The sequence below is a fragment of the Drosophila subobscura genome, chromosome A, assembly GCF_008121235.1.
Source record: "Drosophila subobscura isolate 14011-0131.10 chromosome A, UCBerk_Dsub_1.0, whole genome shotgun sequence".
Classification (NCBI taxonomy): domain Eukaryota; kingdom Metazoa; phylum Arthropoda; class Insecta; order Diptera; family Drosophilidae; genus Drosophila; species Drosophila subobscura.
The window spans coordinates 15,366,577-15,386,553 of record NC_048530.1 but is presented as its reverse complement, the minus strand read 5'-3'; the positions used below and the strand labels follow the sequence as shown (position 1 = coordinate 15,386,553).

General features: G+C 47.0%; 5 protein-coding genes across 6 annotated transcripts in view; 3 read left to right on the top strand and 2 right to left on the bottom strand.

Moving 5' to 3' along the window:
• Positions 1–5,267, top strand: part of LOC117899471 (putative uncharacterized protein DDB_G0293878) — a 28,161-nt gene extending 22,894 nt beyond the window's left edge. For both annotated transcript variants that reach the window (XM_034809499.1, XM_034809493.1), the window contains 5 exons: positions 2,362–2,917; positions 3,522–3,897; positions 3,958–4,206; positions 4,292–4,500; positions 4,626–5,267. In XM_034809499.1, coding sequence (XP_034665390.1) covers positions 2,362–2,917; positions 3,522–3,897; positions 3,958–4,206; positions 4,292–4,500; positions 4,626–5,034 — 1,799 coding nt within the window. In that variant the 3' untranslated portion in view covers positions 5,035–5,267. The remainder of the gene's footprint in view (positions 1–2,361; positions 2,918–3,521; positions 3,898–3,957; positions 4,207–4,291; positions 4,501–4,625) is intronic.
• Positions 228–19,702, top strand: LOC117895854 (putative folylpolyglutamate synthase). The gene is made up of 3 exons (XM_034803824.1): positions 228–233; positions 10,606–11,107; positions 19,675–19,702. The coding sequence occupies exons 2-3, from the start codon at positions 10,638–10,640 to the stop codon at positions 19,700–19,702; spliced, it is 498 nt and encodes a 165-aa protein (XP_034659715.1). The 5' UTR covers positions 228–233; positions 10,606–10,637.
• Positions 6,700–7,479, top strand: LOC117899946. Its single transcript, XM_034810101.1, has 2 exons — positions 6,700–6,809; positions 6,872–7,479. The coding sequence occupies exons 1-2, from the start codon at positions 6,747–6,749 to the stop codon at positions 7,433–7,435; spliced, it is 627 nt and encodes a 208-aa protein (XP_034665992.1). The 5' UTR covers positions 6,700–6,746; the 3' UTR covers positions 7,436–7,479.
• Positions 8,631–9,411, bottom strand: LOC117899956. The gene is made up of 2 exons (XM_034810113.1): positions 9,314–9,411; positions 8,631–9,248 (listed from the first exon to the last, which is right to left on the bottom strand). Exons 1-2 carry the CDS (start codon positions 9,353–9,355, stop codon positions 8,706–8,708), a joined length of 585 nt encoding a protein of 194 aa, XP_034666004.1. The 5' UTR covers positions 9,356–9,411; the 3' UTR covers positions 8,631–8,705.
• LOC117899579 (plastin-3) lies at positions 14,017–18,879 on the bottom strand. The gene is made up of 5 exons (XM_034809696.1): positions 18,377–18,879; positions 15,094–16,204; positions 14,755–15,033; positions 14,440–14,693; positions 14,017–14,375 (listed from the first exon to the last, which is right to left on the bottom strand). The coding sequence occupies exons 1-5, from the start codon at positions 18,434–18,436 to the stop codon at positions 14,157–14,159; spliced, it is 1,923 nt and encodes a 640-aa protein (XP_034665587.1). The 5' UTR covers positions 18,437–18,879; the 3' UTR covers positions 14,017–14,156.
• Positions 19,703–19,977: the final 275 nt, after the last annotated feature.

Below are 19,977 nucleotides of genomic sequence, written 5' to 3'. Positions count from 1 at the left end.
TCGTGAAGTTCCCTTAGCGTTCTTGGAGTCTCCCAAATCGTACCTAGAGTCTCCGTCGAAAAAGTGTGCGTGTGCCATCGATCTTCTTTTTATTGAATGTGCCAAAAACTTGTTGAGAATGTGATTATTTATCTTGAATGTGAATGAAGACACTTCTGTGCATACGCGAAGCATACTGACCCTGACCGTGACCCTGGACCCATCCATACATCACCATGAACATGCTGGGCTCGGTGAAGATCCACAAAAACTCGCGCCGGAATTACTTCACACTGAGCTTTCAACGCTTCGATATATTTCGGTGTAAGTGCACATAAAAAGTAGCAAGAGAACATAAAGGATAACGAAGGGATTATGTGTAGAAGTTGAGACTGGAAGTTAAACAAAAGTTGGATCTGTTTCATCGCGTTTTCTGCTACCACTTTTGGTACATTTATTATTGCATTATTCTTTTGTGACTTTTATTGCAATTAGCTCGAGAGAATCTCGGATGCTCGATGCTCCATCGATAGATTTAGTACAGCTTCTTTTCGCTTCAAGCAAATATTGCAAATATTTTTGAGGGCCGGCAATCGGCGGCAGGCATTGCACTCGCGAAACCAAATCAAATTGCAATTCCAATTTGAAATTTCACCGCGACATGGACCCGTTGCAGGAGTTGACAGCTACAAAGCGGTTTCGGTTTTGCTCCGCTCAAATTGATAGATAAAATGTTGCAGCTTGTTGGACACAATCGCATTTTGTTTGCTCCTTTTTTGATGTGGCCAAAATACAACAAAAAATGCAACTCGACTGCAATGCGATTGAATGCAATGCATAAAATCAAAAACCAAACTGGCTCGACTCGATTTTAAGTGGTTTGCCCATAGACAGTGGCCGGGTGGGGGGTAGCCATGACCGTCACCACAGTCAGTGCCACAAGTCCATATCCACGTCCACGTCCACATCCACATTCACGTAATGGCCATGGTCTCCGAACGAAACGAGTTGTGCCAGCGGTGGAGCCGTGAAAGTCGGAGCAAGACGCTGGCCGAGGACTACTCGATCGGGTTTGGTTTATTGGCAGCCTGAGCGGAGATTGTTTGCCCAATTAAGTTGCTCGTGGCATGGAAATTGAAGCAGCAAACTCACACACACACACACAAGTGGTTTTCCAAGGAAATCGGTGGGGTAAATTATATTTTTTGTTCATGTCAAGAGATACTCCCACGACAGCCCGAGGTGGTGGAAGTAATTCTGGCAACAAAAAACACAGCGACTGCCACTTCCGTGTGATCGTATCGTTGGCCACAAAGTCATAAAAGGGAAGACAATCGCTGGCTTTTGTGTCAGCCAAGCAAATAAATTGGGAACACTTTTCAGGGAATTATCTATAATTTGCGACAGTCACATGGCCAGGAAGACAACAGCGGCAGTGGCTGGAGAAATGTTTTCTTGAGCATTATTTGAATTATTATTTGATATTCCAATCGGAAGTTAGTCTCTACAATTCAGACATCATTTCATAGATGAAAGACAACTTATCTGAGCCAACCTAAGTACATCTTTGTGGAGCTGTAAAGTTGAGTGTACTCTTATCTGCAAGCAGCTGCTGCTTTACCCAATCAAATGGAAGTTTGCACTTGGACTATCAGTAGTACCTTCCGCTAATCAGTATCATTTGTACAGTTCTTTGAGCTGATCTTCAGACAGCAGCAGGCATAGTCGTGGGCTACAATCACGCCTACTCGGAGTGCATCTCAAAAGTTCTTCTTTAACGAGTTTTACGGACTAATTTGTGTGCTCGAACAGCATCTACAGCCGTGTGGGAAAGAGCTCAATATATGTTCTACCTATTGCCATATAAAATCACAGAGGAATACGAAGGAATCGCTCAAAGCTTAGTAACATTTAATAAAACTGGAACATAAAATAGTGGCCCTAAAATCGATTGATGTGGCTTGGAATGTGCAGCATCGGTTCAGCATATAGTCGAGCCCTGCGACTTACTTGAAGCCCCTTGCCCTTATACAAACTTAGCCCCCATGTACAGCCAGGTTTTCCTACTGCTGGTTACACCCGTGACCCACCCTTTGGGGCCATTTGAAACATATTTAATTGGTGGCTAAATGCCAGGAGGCAGCTGCTAGTCCCACATTGGTGGCTCTGGCTCTGGCTCTGGCTGTGCCTTTGGCTCTGTTCTTGTGGCGCTTCGTCTGGTGAAAGGCGCCGCGTCTCTGCATACGCAATGAACTATTGTTTTGTTGGTGTTGGCTGCCCAAGTGAGCATGACCAGAGCTGGGGAGGGAAGCGTCGTGTTGACTGCTAACCCACAAAAGCGAGCGACGAATGAAACTCATAAATAAATTTGTTCAATTTCAGCGAACAAGAAAGCCAAGCTGCTCAATGGTAACGCCAATCCTCCAGTCAACAATGCAGCAGCTGCAGCAGCAGCCGCCCAACCGAATGGGGAGGCAAACTGTGGAGGTGGAGGTGGAGGAGAATCGCGTAATCCGAATGGCAGCATCTATGGCTATGCTGAGGCACCCAAGTCCCAGAGGGGCGGCAACTATCAGCAGACGACATCGCCGCATTACCCGCAGCAGCAGCAGCAGCAACAGCAGCAGCAGCAGCATCCGAATCATCATCATCAGTATGCGCCGAGCCTTTATGGCGGTGGATCCTCGGCGGAGGACCATTACGAGCTCACCCAGCAGCAGGCGCAGTATGCGGGCATTTATGGGGAGGCTGGGAGCGTGGCCAACGGATCGGTTAGCGGTCGCACGGGCGGACCCAATCTGGTCAATAAGCAGCTGGTGCTGCCGTTTGTGCCCCCCAGTTTTCCCAATAAATCGCAAGACGGCATCACGCACCTCATCAAGCCGTCCGAGTATCTGAAGAGCATCAGCGATAAGCGTTCGTGTCCATCCTCGGCCCGGTGAGTAATCTTCAGTCTCAGTCTCAGCCTCAGTCTCAGTCCCGTGCCCCTGCCACTGCCACTGCCACCACTTTCAATTAGCAGATGGCAGCCGATTTAATTTGGCTGAACATCTCGTGCAACGGCAAAAGCATAATTAGTGCAGTGGCAGAGGTACAGTTGCCTCGCCTCAATTAGCCATCCAGCAGATGGATGGATGGATGCAAGAGATGGATGGATGGTTGGTTGAATGCAACTTGGCAGCAGCTTGGCTGCATCTTTGCAATTAGCAGCTACAGAAAGAGAGGGAGAGAGAGAGAGAGAGAGAGAGAGAGCGAGATGTGGATGGGATCCCGAGTCTTGAGAGTCAGTCAGCCACTTCCTCCGCCGCTCAAGAGTGCATGAAATTTTATGCGTGCCAGTTGTGAATGTGGCATGCCGCTTGCCACGGCTGCCTCGGCTGCCATGGCCATGGCTGTAGCCGTAGCTGCAACTCAGTTGCAATCCAAAGATGATACTGCGCACACGCCACCACGCCTGGCGCAGGTCCGAATGGCCACAATGCCACAAGTGAAAGTCGCAAGCTTCCAGCCACTAATCCGCTTCTATTTCGTTCTCTGTGCAGCTCCACGGACACGGAGGACTACATGCAGATACAGATTGCCAGCCAGCAACACCAGCCACAGATTCATCCCCAGCAGCAGCAGCAGCAGCATCATCACCATCAGCATCCACATCCACATCCACATCATAATCATCATGGAATTGGGGAGCAGCCACCGTTGCCGCCGCCGCCACCGCCCTTGCCACACAATGTGCCGCTGCCGCCCATGATGATGCCCGGCATGATGAACGGCAACGGCAATGACTCCACCATGGCCGGCAAGTCGCACAAGACCAAGAAGCCGCACGGTGCCACGCCCAATAGTCAGGACACTGCCACACGGAAGCAGCACCAGCCGCTCTCGGCCATTTCCATACAGGATCTGAACAGCGTTCAGGTGAGGCTCCCCACACGCTCGGCCTGTGCAGGGATTCACATTAACCCGAACATTCCCCAGCTGAGACGCACGGACACGCAGAAGGTGCCGAAGCCGTACCAGATGCCAGCCCGCAGCCTGAGCATGCAGTGCCTCACATCCAGCACGGACACGTATCTGAAATCGGATCTGATTGCCGAGCTGAAGATCTCCAAGGACATACCGGGCATCAAGAAGATGAAGGTCGAGCAGCAGATGGCCAACCGCATGGACTCCGAGCACTATGTGGAGATAACCAAGCAGTTTACGGCCAACCACTACGTGGATCAGGTGAGTTGGACTCCGTCCAGGCATCCATCCATTGCCCCCGTGAATCCCGACCTTGGACTAAGAGCGTTCGTGATGCGTGGCAAAGATCTACTTGCAGATACCGGAAAAGGATCAGGCCGGCAATGCCATACCCGACTGGAAGCGTCAAATGATGGCCAAGAAGGCGGCCGAGCGGGCCAAGAAGGACTTTGAGGAGCGCATGGCCCAGGAGGCCGAATCGCGTCGCCTCTCGCAGATACCGCAGTGGAAGCGCGATCTATTGGCCCGCCGCGAGGAGACCGAGAACAAGCTGAAGTAAGTTGAGTTTTGGGTGAGCGTGTGGTGAGGAGGGCCGGGCCGGGCGGGCTGGCGGCACGTGGGCGAGCTGGATGGCAGGGCGGACTCATCTCTGACCGCTGTGTATGTGTGGCCTTTTCCAGAGCGGCCATCTACACGCCCAAGGTGGAGGAGAACAACCGCATTGCGGACACCTGGCGGCTGAAGAACCGCGCCATGTCCATAGACAACATCAACATCAATCTAGCCGGCATGGAGCAGCACTATCAGCAGATCCAGTTCCAGCAGCTACCACAGCAGCATCCCCAGCAGGGCGGCAACAAGGAGAACCACAGCCACAGCCCAGACTCCAACCCAGAGCCGGAACAGGCCGCCGCTGCCGCAGCCGCAGCCGCCGCCCTGGAGCCAACCGTGGACCAGCCGATAGACCGGGAGACCCACGAGCAGCAGCAACAGCAGCAACAGCAACAGCAGCAGCAGCAGGAGGAGGACAACATCATACCCTGGCGTGCCCAGCTACGAAAGACCAACAGTCGCCTCAGCCTCATCTGATTTGATTACGATTATGATTATGATTTTGATTCTGATTCCCCCATGAGTCTTATAAGTGGTGCATTTTGTTTGTTTTTTTTTTTTTTTTTTTTTTTTCCTAACTTAAAAACTGTGCAATTACGATATGAAATGATAATTAAACCTACTATATTATAATATTATACTAGCTTAAGATTAGGCATTGTTTCATCAACCAACTGCAGATCCAAGGCAAGCTTAAACCCAAAAAAAAAGTAATAACAAAAAAAGAAAACATAAACGAAAGATCGAAAAGATCGGAGATCGAAGATTGACCGCTTGAAAGATGTGAAAGTAAGAGTATATAGAAACCTAACTTGTACGATAAACGTATAATATTATATTACATATACATATTATTACTCTTAATTTATGATTATAATTGTTTCTCGAAAAAAAACCTATTGTTATTCCTATCAGACTCGTGCAGTCCCGAACCGAAAAGCGAACCGATTTACTCGGATTTATTTGATTTAATAACATTTTATCTGCATATGCAATTACATTTTTGGTGTTGTACTTTTATTATTAAAATTTTCGACCATTTTTTTGTAACTATTTATAAATAATGAAATTTTTGACTTTGACTCGGCATGAATTTAATACTTAATGGCATTAATTTAATTGATTCGCTTAAGACTTTTTTTTTATTGTTATTTGTTTTTATATATCGGCTCAACAATTTTATAATTAATATCTAAACATACATACACACATGCATATACACAAATACATCAAATATACACAACAAAATGATTGAATCAATAAATACATACAACATTATGAATACAAGACTGAAAGATTGAATACTGGGAGGGGCACGCGTAGATTTCTGGGTATAAATAGGCGGCTAATAAATAATATGCATCACACATTGACAGAAACTTTTGCAACCTGATAATAAATAATATAATTTTCCTGCGAAATAGCGAGAACTGGCCATTACTCGTTGTTGTAATTCGCTAATTCTGCAACTCTCTTGAAGTAACGATTAACGAGTGGCGCAGAGGCGATTCTGTACGATTTTGGATGACGGATTCGGTACCAGAATCATGCTACTGCGAGTTTAATTTCCCAGTTTAAAGGCTGTGTTAATGCATCGATTTTTCGATGGAAACTTTTCCAAGGGTTTTGTTTTGATGGTTCTAAAATAAAACAAAACGATTTTGAGTAAAGTTATCGACGTGGCCCGACCTAGTTGGAGCTACACCAAGTCCAACGAACAGTGGACAGGTGCAGCAGCGGCAACAGCGATAAGAACGAATCCATCCACTCATTATGGGTGCGGGCGGAGTTCTTTGTATCAGGTTGAATCGATCTTAGAGGTGAAAAAGATCGCACCTGTAATCAGAATGTGTGTTTGGCACTTATCTGCTGTGGAGATTAGACTGACCAGCGCTGGGCAATTTTTTATTGTTCTTTTGTCTGCACGCTGCATAGATAATGCGAAATTAGTTTCGGACTTTGGGTGGCTTAATCAATGGCATATTAATTTACGAAAATATCTGTGCAAATGGTTACAGATAAATCAGGCGCAACACAACTACAACAGACCGGACCGGACCGGACCCGTTGCCGGTGCCGTTGGTGATAGCCCCCTGATATGGAGGCGGGTTAAGACACCACTCAGTGGTCTATATAAACACAATCCAAGGAGATGGTAGCCAACATTGGTCAGTGAATCGTCTTACAATATGAAAGTAATTACTGTCTGCCTCTTGGTTCTGGTCTCGGCCAGCTGCCTGCTGACCACTCATGTAAGTTCCCATCGATTCCAGTCCGAATTGAAGTAAAGTACAACAGCGAATCCTTTTTGCAGGCCAATGCTGTTGGCCCGAGCGAGAACTTTGGCTATGATTTCGAGATTGAACAGCTGCTGTCTGGGCTCGATGGCGATTTTGACTATATGGGTGTGGCCGAGCAGGGCTTCATTCACTCCTGCCGCTCCATTCTGATCAAGGCATTGAAGGGCATCCGTGGCACCAACTGCATCCTCAAGGAGACTCTGGCCGTGCTGACTGCTTGCACCACCTACGTCGATGCCATCGATGGCTGCGGAGTGGCCGTGACCAAGGATGTGGCCAGGATTGTGGACACCGTCAAGTCCATGATCACCATCTGCGACAACATCATCCACCTGCACTCAAAGCTGTGCGCCACAGAGGACACCACCACCAACGGCACCGGCAAAACCTCTGGCAAGTGCTTCCGTAAGGTCTTGGACTCCACCATGTTGTTGGTCATTAAGATGAACGTCGCCCTCGACCTGATCGCCAACCTGCCCGCCGACACCAGCTCCTGCTTCGTGGGTGCCACCAATACCGTCAAGGACGCCTGCAACGCCTTCCTGCCCAACATCGATGTCTGCATTGCTTCCATGTAAACACTTTAAATAAAAATACACAAATATATTCAGAACAAATTGAAGTAACTGAAGCACCACTTACTGGATCGTAATAGCTATTAATAGGGATTAAAGTAGCGTTTATATTCCCATGAAATTGATCAATTTACATCCCCCTTTTCTGCCGGGTTTTTGCTTTCAAACAAAAATATACCATATAATTATTTTGTGTTCCTTTTGAACGAGCTGCGCCCCCAGAGTCTATCTATAAATTATCTAATGCAAAATGCACTTCAAATAAAAGTCTTTGTGGAATGGAGTGCCAGATGGACAATCGGCCAGATAAGAACTGATTTTAAGTTAAGCACCGAATCACAGCAAAACATTTGATGTCTGCCGACCAGATATGAAAGGCAATGAAAACAAAGGTGAGCTTCTGTTGTAGATTATAATTCTCGCATATATGTATTTTGCTCAAAGAAAGACAGAGCCAATGCACAAATTAAATTAATTGTTCACACTGTACTTCGGTCAGTCGGTTGCTCACCTCACGAATCCCCCCTGTCATTCTAAGTGTGCTATCACGTTTTCCTTTGTACTTTTCTCCTTCTTGTATGTCTCGTAACCTTGATCGACTTACAGTTCAGTACAGTGAGCGAGAGAGAGCGAGATTAGCTACTGTCGCTCAGAGAGTATCAAACGCATGTCGCGCGTGTTTCTCTGCAGTGGTAGGTGTGGGTGAAACGGAGAGGAAAATGGTAATTTTGTCGCAGGTAACATTCTGAAGCTGTTTGTAAACGATGCGCATTGAGCTTTGAGCTATGTCCGTCTCTTTTTGCCCTTTGTCTGATCAGAGCTGCATGCAAAACGCTGCAGCCCGTACGCAAAGCGAGCAGCCACACATAAACGAAAGCTCCCCGTGAAGCTAAAGCACCGTTTCCAACCAGCCTACGCAAAGCCAGCCGCCACACAAACACAAAAGCTCCGCGTGCCATGGATGCACCGTTTACAATCAGCTTTGGAGCTCTGGATTGCATTGCTGGGAGAGAGTAGTTGCTCGTCCACACCTTCGCTTTTAACGGTGCTTTGCTTTTTCGCTTAAGCGAAATGAAAGAAGCAATTGGTGAACCAAGCGATGATGAAAATATAAATACTTCATATATACATACACACATATGTATCTATGTACATATGTGCACACATATACACAAGTATAAACAGATACACACTAGCATTTTGTGGTTAACACAGATTATTTTTTAATTGCTTCATGGAATGGTGTACACTCGAATACAGACGATTGAGCTGTCTAAGAGGTCAGCTTGGAACAGTCGACGATGTTCTGGGTGAACTGGGTGTAGTAGCTGGTCAGGGTGTTTACGGCATCGAGGACGCAGGCACCAGCATTGGGAGCAGTCTTTGGCAGCTTCTTGGCCAGAGTGACCACGTTCTGCACCTGATGCTTGAGCGACCACAACTGTCGGAAAATCTCCACGGAGCATTTAGTTGTGACCTTCTGGTCGGCGTCCTCGGCTGAGGCGCAGATGGTCGACTTGTAGTTGATAATGTTGTTGGCGGTTTTGATGATCTTGATGTTGGCATTGATCAGATTGGTCACATCCTTGCTGGCCGTGGTGCCGCAGAGGAAAACGTTGCTGTTGAACTGAGTGGCGCTGTCCTCGATGCCCAACACCCACTTGACGGCGCAGTTCAAGCCCTTCACAGAGCGCAGAACCTTTTTGAATATCCCGAGGGTGCCAAAAGCCTCGATATCGACCAAACCATCTTCGGTCACATCGTACAGCTCCGGCGACATATTCTCATGGGGAATGGGCTGCACGAAGGCATTAACCTGCACAGTTTGGAGTCCACAATTAATAGCAAATAATTACTCTCCCCTCTGATCATCTCACTTACGCCGAGCAGGCACAGTGCCAGGAAGAAAAGTGTGAACTTCATGTTGATTTCGCTGCTTTGAACAAACTATGCCAACTGCCTGCGCCACTGGTCTTTATATATGGCTGGCCTACCCATAGTTCCATTGGCCATCGATAAGGCAAATCGTTCCGAATTAATTGATCTTAACCATACTGGGCATAGAATGCTAATTGATATTTCCACTTCATAGAAATAGACGCGAAATGCGAGCATTTGAACTGCACAACAACAAGGAGCTGGAGATAATGCGTATCAGCTATCAGCATATCCGCGTGTCCACTTGATAACTGGCCTCTCTCTCTCTCTCTTTCTCTCTCGATCAGGCAGCGATGTCCAACGGTTAACGGAAGCATGAATCCATTCTTCGGGTACATAGCATAGCACTAGGCTGGGTCGCACCAAAGAGCCAAAAATGAGCCAAACGCAGCTTTCCAGGCGTCGGTCTTAACAATGCTGCAGCATACTCTGTGGCGGCTATCCACATATCAGAGTGGAGACTATCTTAAGAGCCTTCGTGCTTTGCTTTGCAGACTAGAATTCTTTTTTCCCCACTCTACCATTTCTTTAACTGTCAAACCGTTCCATTACCTTACAATTACTATTATTTGGAGAAAACTTAAGTAGAAAATTCATCCAACTCTACCATTTCTTTTTCTGTCAAACTTCATTACGGGACTGTATCCCTTGCTGGAGTCAGTACCCCAAACATCTTTCCAAGCGAAAGGTCTAAAAATATTTCGTGATTTTCCCGAGCTGAACAAAAACTGTAAATCAGACCGCTGCCGGATAGCTATCAACAAAAATAAAACTGTTCTAGCAAAAATAAAAGCGATGCTTTCGTTAATAAACACAATGTCGAAGGCTCGTCCTCCGGGTCTCAAGGTCTGGCAGGGCACAGCTCGTGCGAGCGGCAAATTCTTCAAAAAAGGCTTCAAGCCCAATGGGGAACAGGAGCCGAAGGCTTCGGAGAACCGCAAGAAACCAGGTACGTGTACTCCCTTGGGGCATTTGGGCAGTGGTAAGTTAAGCCAATTAATATACCCATTTTCCTGCAGCCAATTCAGCGGTGCCCAGCTTCTCCGACCAGCGGGCCAAGTGGACTAAACACTCGGCCGAAATGCAGTTGAGGGCCAAGCTGGCAGCCCAAGGCGCTGTCAAAGCAGGCAATGCCCAAGCAAACATTGAACAGAAAAAGAAGCCAACTGCCGGACAATCCAACTGGCCGCAGTCGGTGCAAAAGGTCAACGCGGTGTCCGATAATGAGACTAAAGTCTCCTCGGCCGAGGAGCAGCGCAAGTCCTGGATGAACCGCATGCACGGCTCACAGAAGCATCAAGCTCAGCTCCTGAAGGACTTGAGCGCCAAACAGCAGGCGGGACGTGAGCTGCAAATGAAAAAGAAGCAGCAGTTTACCCAAATGGAGAACAAGCTCAAGGCAGTGGGAACCAACCAAAAAGAAGACCCGGATGCAGCTACCGAGAAGTCGCCCGAGCGTTTGGCCTACCTCGAGGCCGTGCGACAGTTGAACATCTACCAGGCCTTCGAGCCAGTGCCTGGTCGTATGCGCACCAAGATGAGCAAGTTGCAGCTGGATCCCATCATCGAGCAGACCCTGGCGCTGCTGAGCAAGGTGGGTGTGTCCAAGGAGCAGCTGGAGAGCCTTCCAGTCATTCAGGTGGCTGGATCCAAGGGCAAGGGAACCACCTGTGCCATTGTGCAGCACATCTTAATGGCGCATGGCATCAAGACCGGCCTGCTGTGCTCTCCGCATCTGTTCTACATACGCGAAAGGATCCGCATCAGTGGCGAGACTCTGACCGAGCTTCAGTTCACGGAGCTGTTCCGCAAGATCTATCCGAAGCTGGCTGAAATGGATCGCACACCGTCGCAGAGCCAAATTCTGACAGTCATGGGCTTTCATGCGTTCCGCGAGGCGCAGGTGGAGGTGGCCATTGTGGAGGTGGGACCTGGCGGTGCCAGCGATTGTACCAACGTCGCCTTGCATGCCGAAACCATCGGCATCAGCGCTCTGGGCTGGGAGCAGGGCTCCAATCTGGGCGAGTCCATGCGTGACATTGCCTGGGCCAAGGGCGAAATCATGAAGCCAGCGGCCACCATCTTCACAAATGTCAGCCAGCCGGAGTGCCGGGAGGTTCTGGCCCAGAAGGCCAAACAGATGGGCACCAAGATGCATCGCGTACCGACTTTCAGTGCGCTGACCGATGCCAATCCAGAGCACAAGCGCTACCTCAGCAAGGCCAACAATTCGGTGAAGCTGAATGCCGCATTGGGGGCCCAATTGGCCTACGACTATCTGCGGCGCCACAAGCCCGAATTTGCAGTGGGACTGGAGCCAAAGACCACCAAACTGACCCAGGCAGCAATGCGCGGCATCGAGACCTTCGAGGCGGTGGGAAGCTTCCAACTCATCAAGCATGGCGTGTACAATGTCTATTTGGACAGCGCCGACTCCGTCGAGTCGATGATGGTCTGCCGCGAATGGTTCTACAACATCACACGCTCGCGTCGCTCCACAAAAATTCTGCTATACAACAAGAACAGCGATTTCAACGCCAAAGATCTGCTGACAATACTACGCTTCAACGTAAGCTTCGACGAGGCGTTCTTTGTGCCCTGCCCCAACATCTTTGAGGGCGAAATCTTGGCAGCGGAGCAATGGCGCGGCATGGAGGAGTTGCAGCGCGCCAAGCGCAATGCACGCTCCTGGCGTGACCTGTGCGAGGAGGCAGGCAAGAAGGACTCCTCGCACATTACCATTTCCGTCAGCGCCTTCTTTGATTTTGTCCAAGAGAAATACGGACAGCAACCGTATGGCATGAAGCGCGAAGTTGATGTGCTCGTGACTGGCTCCCGACCCTTGGTGGGTGCCACCATCAAGTTGCTGAGCCAAATGCAGCGCTTCCACTGAAAAGATGTTTGCATATTTTAATTTCAATTATTCAATAACAAATAAATATACATTTTGGACATGTTACCCAAACGATACAAGGGATAAACCCTTTTGATTTGTGTCTGTAATCGCGTCTCCGCCGGACACCTGTGTGCCGCATTTTTCGTGTTGTCACCGGCCCGCGTGAGTGTTGTCTTATCAGATAAGCTTCGAGGGTCCAAAAAAACCTCAGTGGATTGCCAGTCGATTAGAGGTTGAGTTGCCTTATCGCTAGGCTTTTATTACGGAACTTGCGCGCACGGCCATAAATATTTTCATTTTTCATATCTGCAATCGAATGGAACTCTTCTCGTGGACTATGTTTAGGTGGTAAAATAGCGCATAAAATACATGCATGAATCATACGTAGAGAGAGTTAAATGTTTTTAAATGGATGAATAATGCCAGATGGCATAATCTATCCAGGATGAGGAAGTGTTTTTCTTTAATCTCTTTGGGCATGAGCTAAAAGTCTCTCATTGCAAGTTCTGCCTTTAAACGTATGCAAATTAGAGATTAAACAAATCGCTAACAATTAAAATAAAACGTGGAAATACGCGGAATGTTGCAAGGAGCCATCATATTTGTATATAGTAGATATATTTACTTTATTGTTTTACTTGTATTATGCATAGGTTATTACTATATCTGTTTCTGGGTTCATTTCATTCTTTGTTTTGTTTTGTCGCCTCATTGCACTAAGAATTTGTTGGCTTTCTATTTCAACTGCCACCTGCCACCTGCCTTCTCTCCCTCGTTTCTTGGCGTGTGTATAGCTCCTGCTCTTTCTATGCCATGGAAGCGCTTGCCTGCTGCCTGCTGCCATCTCGCTCTAACGCACTTAAACGCAAAAGTTAAACAAATATTTAATCATATAGAAATAGAATTAAGCAAATGTTGAACGAAAAAAAACATAAACAAAAGCGGCTTACAATTATTTGCAAAAAAAAAGAGCTAAATACAAAAGTTAATTTACTCCACCCGTCATTCCCTTCACTCATTTTACTCCGATTTGAATTCCGTTATTACTTTTGATTCTCTAACCATTCGTCGTTTCCGTTTATGCAAAAATATATATCTTTATATATATATATATATATCTATGTGTGTGTGTGTGTGTGTATGTATATAGGCGCATATCGTAATCGTTTATATAAATATATTTTTGTTTTTGTATATATATTACAAAGTTAATTGTTTTTCTCTTCATTTCGTTTGTTAATATTACAATTTGTATTCCATCTTAATCTTGCACGTAAATCTTTGCCTCGTATTTTGTTTGTTTGTTTTAAACTAATAGCAGAAAACGCAATACATAATGTATGTACCTTTATTTATAAAAGAAAGGTTACCGTTGGGGTTGTTGCAGTTTGCCGTTGCCTTTGCTACTGCGATTGCTATTGCGATTGCTCTTTGCTAAATGGTTGAATAACTTAAACGATTGTTAAACAAATCTAATAAAAAAAACCTCAACTCGACACCGCCGCCAGGCACCCAAAAAAGATGCGCGGCCTTCTCTCAAAATGGTTTTTGCTTAATTACAATATATATATATAAAAATATACACATAATAAAAAAATGATCAAAATTAGCAAAATATAAAGAAATATTAAAAAAAAGTTAACGTTAAAACAGTTGATGTGGAGGGGAGCTGTAGCTGTAGCTGAAGCTGAAGCTGTAGCCAGAGGGGCGGGTACGCGGCAATCAAATTGTTTACAATTTTAGATCTTTATAGAGTAAATTAGCAAATACGAAAAACGCTTTGTTTAGTCTTCCCCTTCGTTCTAATTCTCAATCTCATGCTTATCCATAATTCCTTCATTTTGTTTTATATATTTTATAATTGAGTTGCTGCTGGCGGTTGGCTGCTTGCTAATTGCTGTTGTTGGTGGCAACAACTGGTGTGCTGTTGTTGTGATTGTTCTGGTCGACACTGTCCATGTTGGGCACATAGTCGAGGGCCATCATGCAGGCAAAGACGGTCATTACCATCTTTGGCTTCACTTCGGTAATGTCCTCGGGCAGGGCGTATACGCGGGCACCGATCTTACGGGCCATGGAGATGGCATACTTGGCATTGGCCAAATTATCCTGCAGAAACACAAATATTAATTAACATTGCCAACTTGCTTGAAGCATTACTTGGTGGACTCACCTCCTGCGTGCCGCTGGTGCGCACCAATTCGTAGTTGATGCTGCCCTCCTTGATTGAATCGATCAGATCGATCACAATCTTACCGTCGGCAATGGCATGATCGTTGAAGTTGCGCAGCTGCGACTGCTTGCCGGCCTCCGCCAGGCGATTGTTCACCCACTGCACAATCTCCTTCTCGATGATGGGGTTGCCGGTGTTGGCAAGTCGCGACAAAATGGACAGCGTGTAGGCGCGCATCAGCTGCCAAATGAGCGCTAAAATGTGCACAATACAAAAGCGTTAATACATCATATGTCCAAGGGTAGAGAAACTTACCCAACGTCAGTGTGGCATTGCCATCGTTCAAGTCCTGGCCAGCAATGCCGACCAGCGAGAATTTCAGCTGCTTGCCCAGATCGACGGCATAGTTGCAGTTCTCCAGCTTCTCCATGAACTTGCGCAGCGGCGTGAAGCGCTTGTGGACGCGGCTCCAGTTGACGATGCCCGGCTTAATAACGTCAAACAGCTGGAAGATAACCAGGCCATCGGCCAGGTCCGAGTACAGCCAATTCACGTGCGGGGACACTCCCATCGAGTTCATCCAGTTGCGATAAGCTAATCCAATCGAAGGACATTATAAACTCCCTCTCTCTCTTTATGCTTTATGTTACTTACTCTTCTCCTCGCGCGTCTCCTCAATGGACTCGAGTCCCTCGATCTGCTCGGGCTTGTCCAGGCCGGGATGGTTGTTGAACAGATTGGCGACAAAGGCCAAGTTCAGCTTGTAGACACCGTTGACAACGTCCTGGGGCGTGAGGAAGCTGCGACAGTTGAGCTTGCCCGCCTGCTGGAGCATAATCTCGGCACGCTGCTGCAGATCGGCCTCGCGCAGCGCATCCAAATTGACGTCGGCATCGTTGCCGGCAATCTGCTTGAGCAGATGCGAGTAGATTTCGGAGTCGACAATGTCCGACTGGAAGTTGGTGCAGCGGCGCGAGATGCCGGCACGCTCCAGATGGTGGTTGACCCAGCGCAGGAGAATTGCCTCGGGCGACATCTTCATGAGATCCTCGAGACGCTCGTTGTCGAAGAGGAGGCCGGCGAGGCCGGGACAGCTGTCCAGGGTGATGTGGCTGAAGAGGCCGATGCGGATGATCTGCCAGAGCAGACCCAGCACCAGATGGGGCTTGCCCTTGGCCAGGTCGTGGGCATCGATGTTCACAATGTTGCAGCCGATGGCCTGCGAGGAGACGAGGGCCAGCGTCAGGTTCTCGAACTCGCGATAGACGGTCAGGTTCTTCTTGTTGATGGCGCGCTCGTCGATGGTGTCGGGGCAGGAGTGGTTGATGATCTTGCACAGCAAGATGCCATCCTTGATGCTCAGATACAGCCGCTTGCCCTCGCTGTCGATGGGCAGCAGATGCTGCAGGTCCTTGTCGTGCCCCAGATTCGAGTTGATCCAGTCGGAGAAGGCCAGCTGCTCCTCCAGGCGCACCGAGTGCGTTGTGCCCTCGGACGAGCTGCTCGACATGCCGCCGAGCGTCTCCAGGTTCTCCTTCTTGGACACCACCGTCTTGAACGTGCTGGCCACATCCTTGCTCTTCAGGTCCAAGCACAGCGTCTCGAACTCCTCCAGATTCAGCTTGCCCTGATGCGCCGTCCTCTGTTTGCTCTTGAACTCATCGATCATCTCGCGCACCTGATAGCCGGCCAGCTTGAATCCCACCTGATTGAGGGCATCCTTCAGCTCGTGCAGATCGATGAAGCCATCCTTGTTGGCATCCAGCTAGAAAAAACAGAATTCAGAAGAAAAACAATCTATGAGTAATCCATTTGCGATGAGTAATGCGCGGCACTTGATGATTGCTTGGGTCAGTGGATCGGATCGGATCGAACGATCAGCTACACCTCCACCACTCCCCCTTGACCATTTCTCTGACTCATCAATCAAATCGAAATCGAAATGCTAAGCAGACGCCAGCCGCCAGCCGACGCTCTGCTCGCTACCATTCCCATTCCCAATCCCACTTCCATTTCCATTGAGGCGCCTGCTGGTTTATCTTTGGAATTTTGCGCCCATGCAGCACAGGTATGCAAAATTTGTTGTTTTTTTTGTTCTCTATCTCTCTCACACACACGCAGCAACCCCCACATGCTTTATCTATCGGTCGTCTCCGCGCCGTGTGCGCTCGCGCTCTGCCTTATCGAATTTAATTTCCACTTTTATTCTTTAGATCTCTCCGTCCGTCTTTTTTCTTCCTGCTAGCAGAGGGAAGTATCTATGTATCTTCCAACCGACAGACTGACTGACTGACATATCGCTGAAAATTGTTCATACGAAATTATATAGTGCAGAGGTGTGTGCTGGATAGTGTGTGTGGGAGGGAGGAGAATGCTGGCTGGAGAGTTGAATGCCAGTAATTGAAGTGTCTGTCTGTCTGTCTGCCTTGGATCCAAGAGCGTAATCATGGCCAAGAGGCCAAACGGCATCAGCAGGCGGACACTGCGGATTCCCCAAAAGTGAAAGCCAAAACAAATTTTTGGTTTGTAAATTATCCAATGAATCAATGGGGGAAAACTACTTGAGAAACAGTCCACTGAGTGCTCAACGGTTTGTTGTGTTTGTTTTATTTATCCAAATTGCGTTTCCCCTCTTATGGCGATGACTAAGAAAATTCTTTGCACTCGAGTATGCACAACGAAAGACTTTAAAATGATTTACAAATAATGATGATTTTACAAACAAATAGCTGGTTTTGGGTATGGATGCGTGTATCTCAGTCATTAAATGGTGTGCATCGAAATGGACTACCTATCGTTCTGCCATTTGCTCATTTTTATTTACTTGATTGAAATAACAAAATGAACTCCAAATTTGATTGTTATTTGCATTTAGTAGATGAAATATTCAAGCAGATGGATGAGTACAATTTCTCCTTTTAATCCATCAATCATCGATACATTTAGGTGCTCCACAAAACGGCTCATCAATTTCCTGCTTTAGTAATGCAATTCTGTATCCTACACAGCATTCAATTTATCGCGCGTCATGCGGCAGCGTCTCTCTGTCGGAAATCATTCAATTTAATGCTTCTAAAGCTTTATTTTATGGCCAAAATGAGAACACATGCCTCTAATCAATGGTAATGTGACCAGATTGTGCGCATATCCCAAAGAAATCGCCAACCAAATGTACTCCTAATCCCCATTTCAGGGGAAAACCAAACATTTGGTCTGGCCAGTGCCAGCGTCAGTGGCTATGATGGGGAGTTACCGCAATTGTTTGTCTTTCGTATGGTGTAAAATGGTTTTCGGTCTCACATTAGTGGACTGTGGAATTTATGGGGCTTTTGGGTCGGCGGTTCGCCAAATTCTGTAGGATCGTGTGGGGCGGGTTGGTGTGGGTTGGTTCGCTGATTGCTTCGCTTTTGCTGTTTGCTGATAAGATAAATGTTTGTGTGCGCCAAAAACAAAAAGGTGAACATGAAATCGAAAAACACAGCTCTCGATTACGTATATGGTAATGATATCAGAGAGGCGGGGAAACCTTAGGGCTAACACACACACACTTGTCCTTGGCCAACACATATTGATGGGCAAAAACGATGGGGAATGGCATACATAATTCCATGACTGACATCCAACGGAAGTGATTTTTGATTTTGATTTGGAGCAGGGTAGTGGGAGTGGTGTGTCAAGTTGAGGCGCGTGCACTTTATCGAAGGTGTTCACTGTAAGGTTGTTCACCGTACATTGGTGTGCGTGTGCGCCACAGGCGTGTGTCTGTGTTATCGATTAAAAAGCCATAAAGTGCGCCGAGCAGCAGCACCGATAGCAGAGCGAGAGAGAGTCAAAGTTAACACACATCTGTGATTACGTGAGTCGCGTAATCGTGAGTAATAAAAATCGTAAAGATACCACAAGAAATCGTTCGAGAATGAAATGATTTTCCACCTACATCGGGCAAGATCTCCTCCAAGTGCAGCCTGTACTCCTCGGTGGTCTGAATATCGGCCATTTCTGCTTCTATGGATTTGCACTCGGAATTACTGTATTTGGTCGGCCTGATTTCTCGGGTTTTTCTTTGCTTAATTTAATGGCTCAGCAAAGATAAACAAATAGCGACGGGAACAAAAAATTAACAACAACAAAAAATTTAGTTAATTGATTTGCACACACACACACGAGCACGAGCACGAACACGAAGGAGGGGGGTCAAAGTTGCGCACACGAGACGATCGCTATGGATGGAGTACCGGCAAGAACTACGAACGGAATGGCGCCAGGCACTCGGGTTAACCGTTATTTGTGCTTGCAGCGAGAGCGTGAGAAAGAGATCGTACGAATTGAACGAGTGACTCCACGAGTGACGAGTGGTGGAACGAAGCAGAGAGCGAGTGCGAGAGAGCCAAGGATTTGTTAAGCGTTTTTTTGTTTGTGTTCTTCTTCGTTAAATACCGCTACACCCGGAACAAGCTGTCGCTGAATAAGTACTAACTGGAGCGCTGGTGTGCCACGAACTATTTATGCCTTTTCTTTTATCAGAACTTTGTGTAAATCGAAGAGTAACCCAGCGCACAGCTTTATCGGAGCCAGAGAGGCAGAGAGACACACAGAGAAAGAGAGAGCGGGCCAATGGGTATGCCAATACCCATTCAATAGCAGAATGACGCGGAGCCTCATGCCTATCCTGAATCAGCCTGCCCATACACGGATTAGTCACTCCACTTTAAGCGATCCCCAACTAAAAGATTCCAACAAAATACAAGTGAAACTTGCGAAAGGCTTTGTGGATTTTCTTGAAATGCATTTCCATACGCTTGATGGTTCACCCAATTAATCAGATACTCAGCGACACACATGCATAGGTATGTATGAGCAAACATTTTTGGTATTTTGTACAGTGGCTGATAAGGCGAGCGACGAGTGAGCACGACACCTTGCCCTGGCCTGGAATCGAGTCCAATTCGTCAGTCAATATCTGCGGTACGAGTCCGAGCATATAGTATTTATGTATGTACATACATATGTACATATGTGCACATGCATTACGTCAATATCAATGGGAGTGTATATGATTACACCTGAGTTTGAGTTGCGACTGACTGCAAATAGGCTTGCCAGGTTGCATACATAAATCGCACGTATTCAGAGTTAAAGTTTTTGTTTTGTTTTTAAGGATTCATTCGCAAAATGATACCAATACACTTTATGACTCACTTTGTAGAGTTTCAAAAAGTGAAATCATTATGTAAGCTTTTATGCGCGTACAAATTTCGATTGAGTCATGGTTTAGTTGGACAATTTGGGTTTTACCGCAGGGCAACCCTTGCCAACCAACGACACAATTCTCCTGCTCAAGTGTTAAAACCATTTTAGCGAATTGCTTACGCATCGATAATTTTTGGGCTGAGAGAGAGTAACAGCGAGAACAGACAGCAGGAGAGGGAAATATGTACATACATACATATGTAGAAGAGAGCCCCCCTCTGATAGAGAGCCAGCGTAAGGTATTGGTTGGAGGGAGGTAGACATGATATTTAAACGTAATTGGTTTTT

Coding starts and splice junctions, on each gene's coding strand:
- LOC117899946 (XM_034810101.1), top strand. CDS start 6,747: ATGAAAGTAATTACTGTCTGCCTCTTGGTTCTGGTCTCGGCCAGCTGC. Junction 6,810..6,871: donor GCTGCCTGCTGACCACTCAT/GTAAGTTCCCAT, acceptor TCCTTTTTGCAG/GCCAATGCTGTTGGCCCGAG.
- LOC117899579 (XM_034809696.1), bottom strand. CDS start 18,436: ATGGCCGATATTCAGACCACCGAGGAGTACAGGCTGCACTTGGAGGAG. Junction 16,205..18,376: donor TGGAGGAGATCTTGCCCGAT/GTAGGTGGAAAA, acceptor TGTTTTTTCTAG/CTGGATGCCAACAAGGATGG. Junction 14,694..14,754: donor CAATGCCACACTGACGTTGG/GTAAGTTTCTCT, acceptor TGCACATTTTAG/CGCTCATTTGGCAGCTGATG.
- LOC117899956 (XM_034810113.1), bottom strand. CDS start 9,355: ATGAAGTTCACACTTTTCTTCCTGGCACTGTGCCTGCTCGGC. Junction 9,249..9,313: donor TGGCACTGTGCCTGCTCGGC/GTAAGTGAGATG, acceptor CAAACTGTGCAG/GTTAATGCCTTCGTGCAGCC.
- LOC117895854 (XM_034803824.1), top strand. CDS start 10,638: ATGAACCGCATGCACGGCTCACAGAAGCATCAAGCTCAGCTCCTGAAG. Junction 11,108..19,674: donor CTGCTGTGCTCTCCGCATCT/GTTCTACATACG, acceptor TCATTATGTAAG/CTTTTATGCGCGTACAAATT.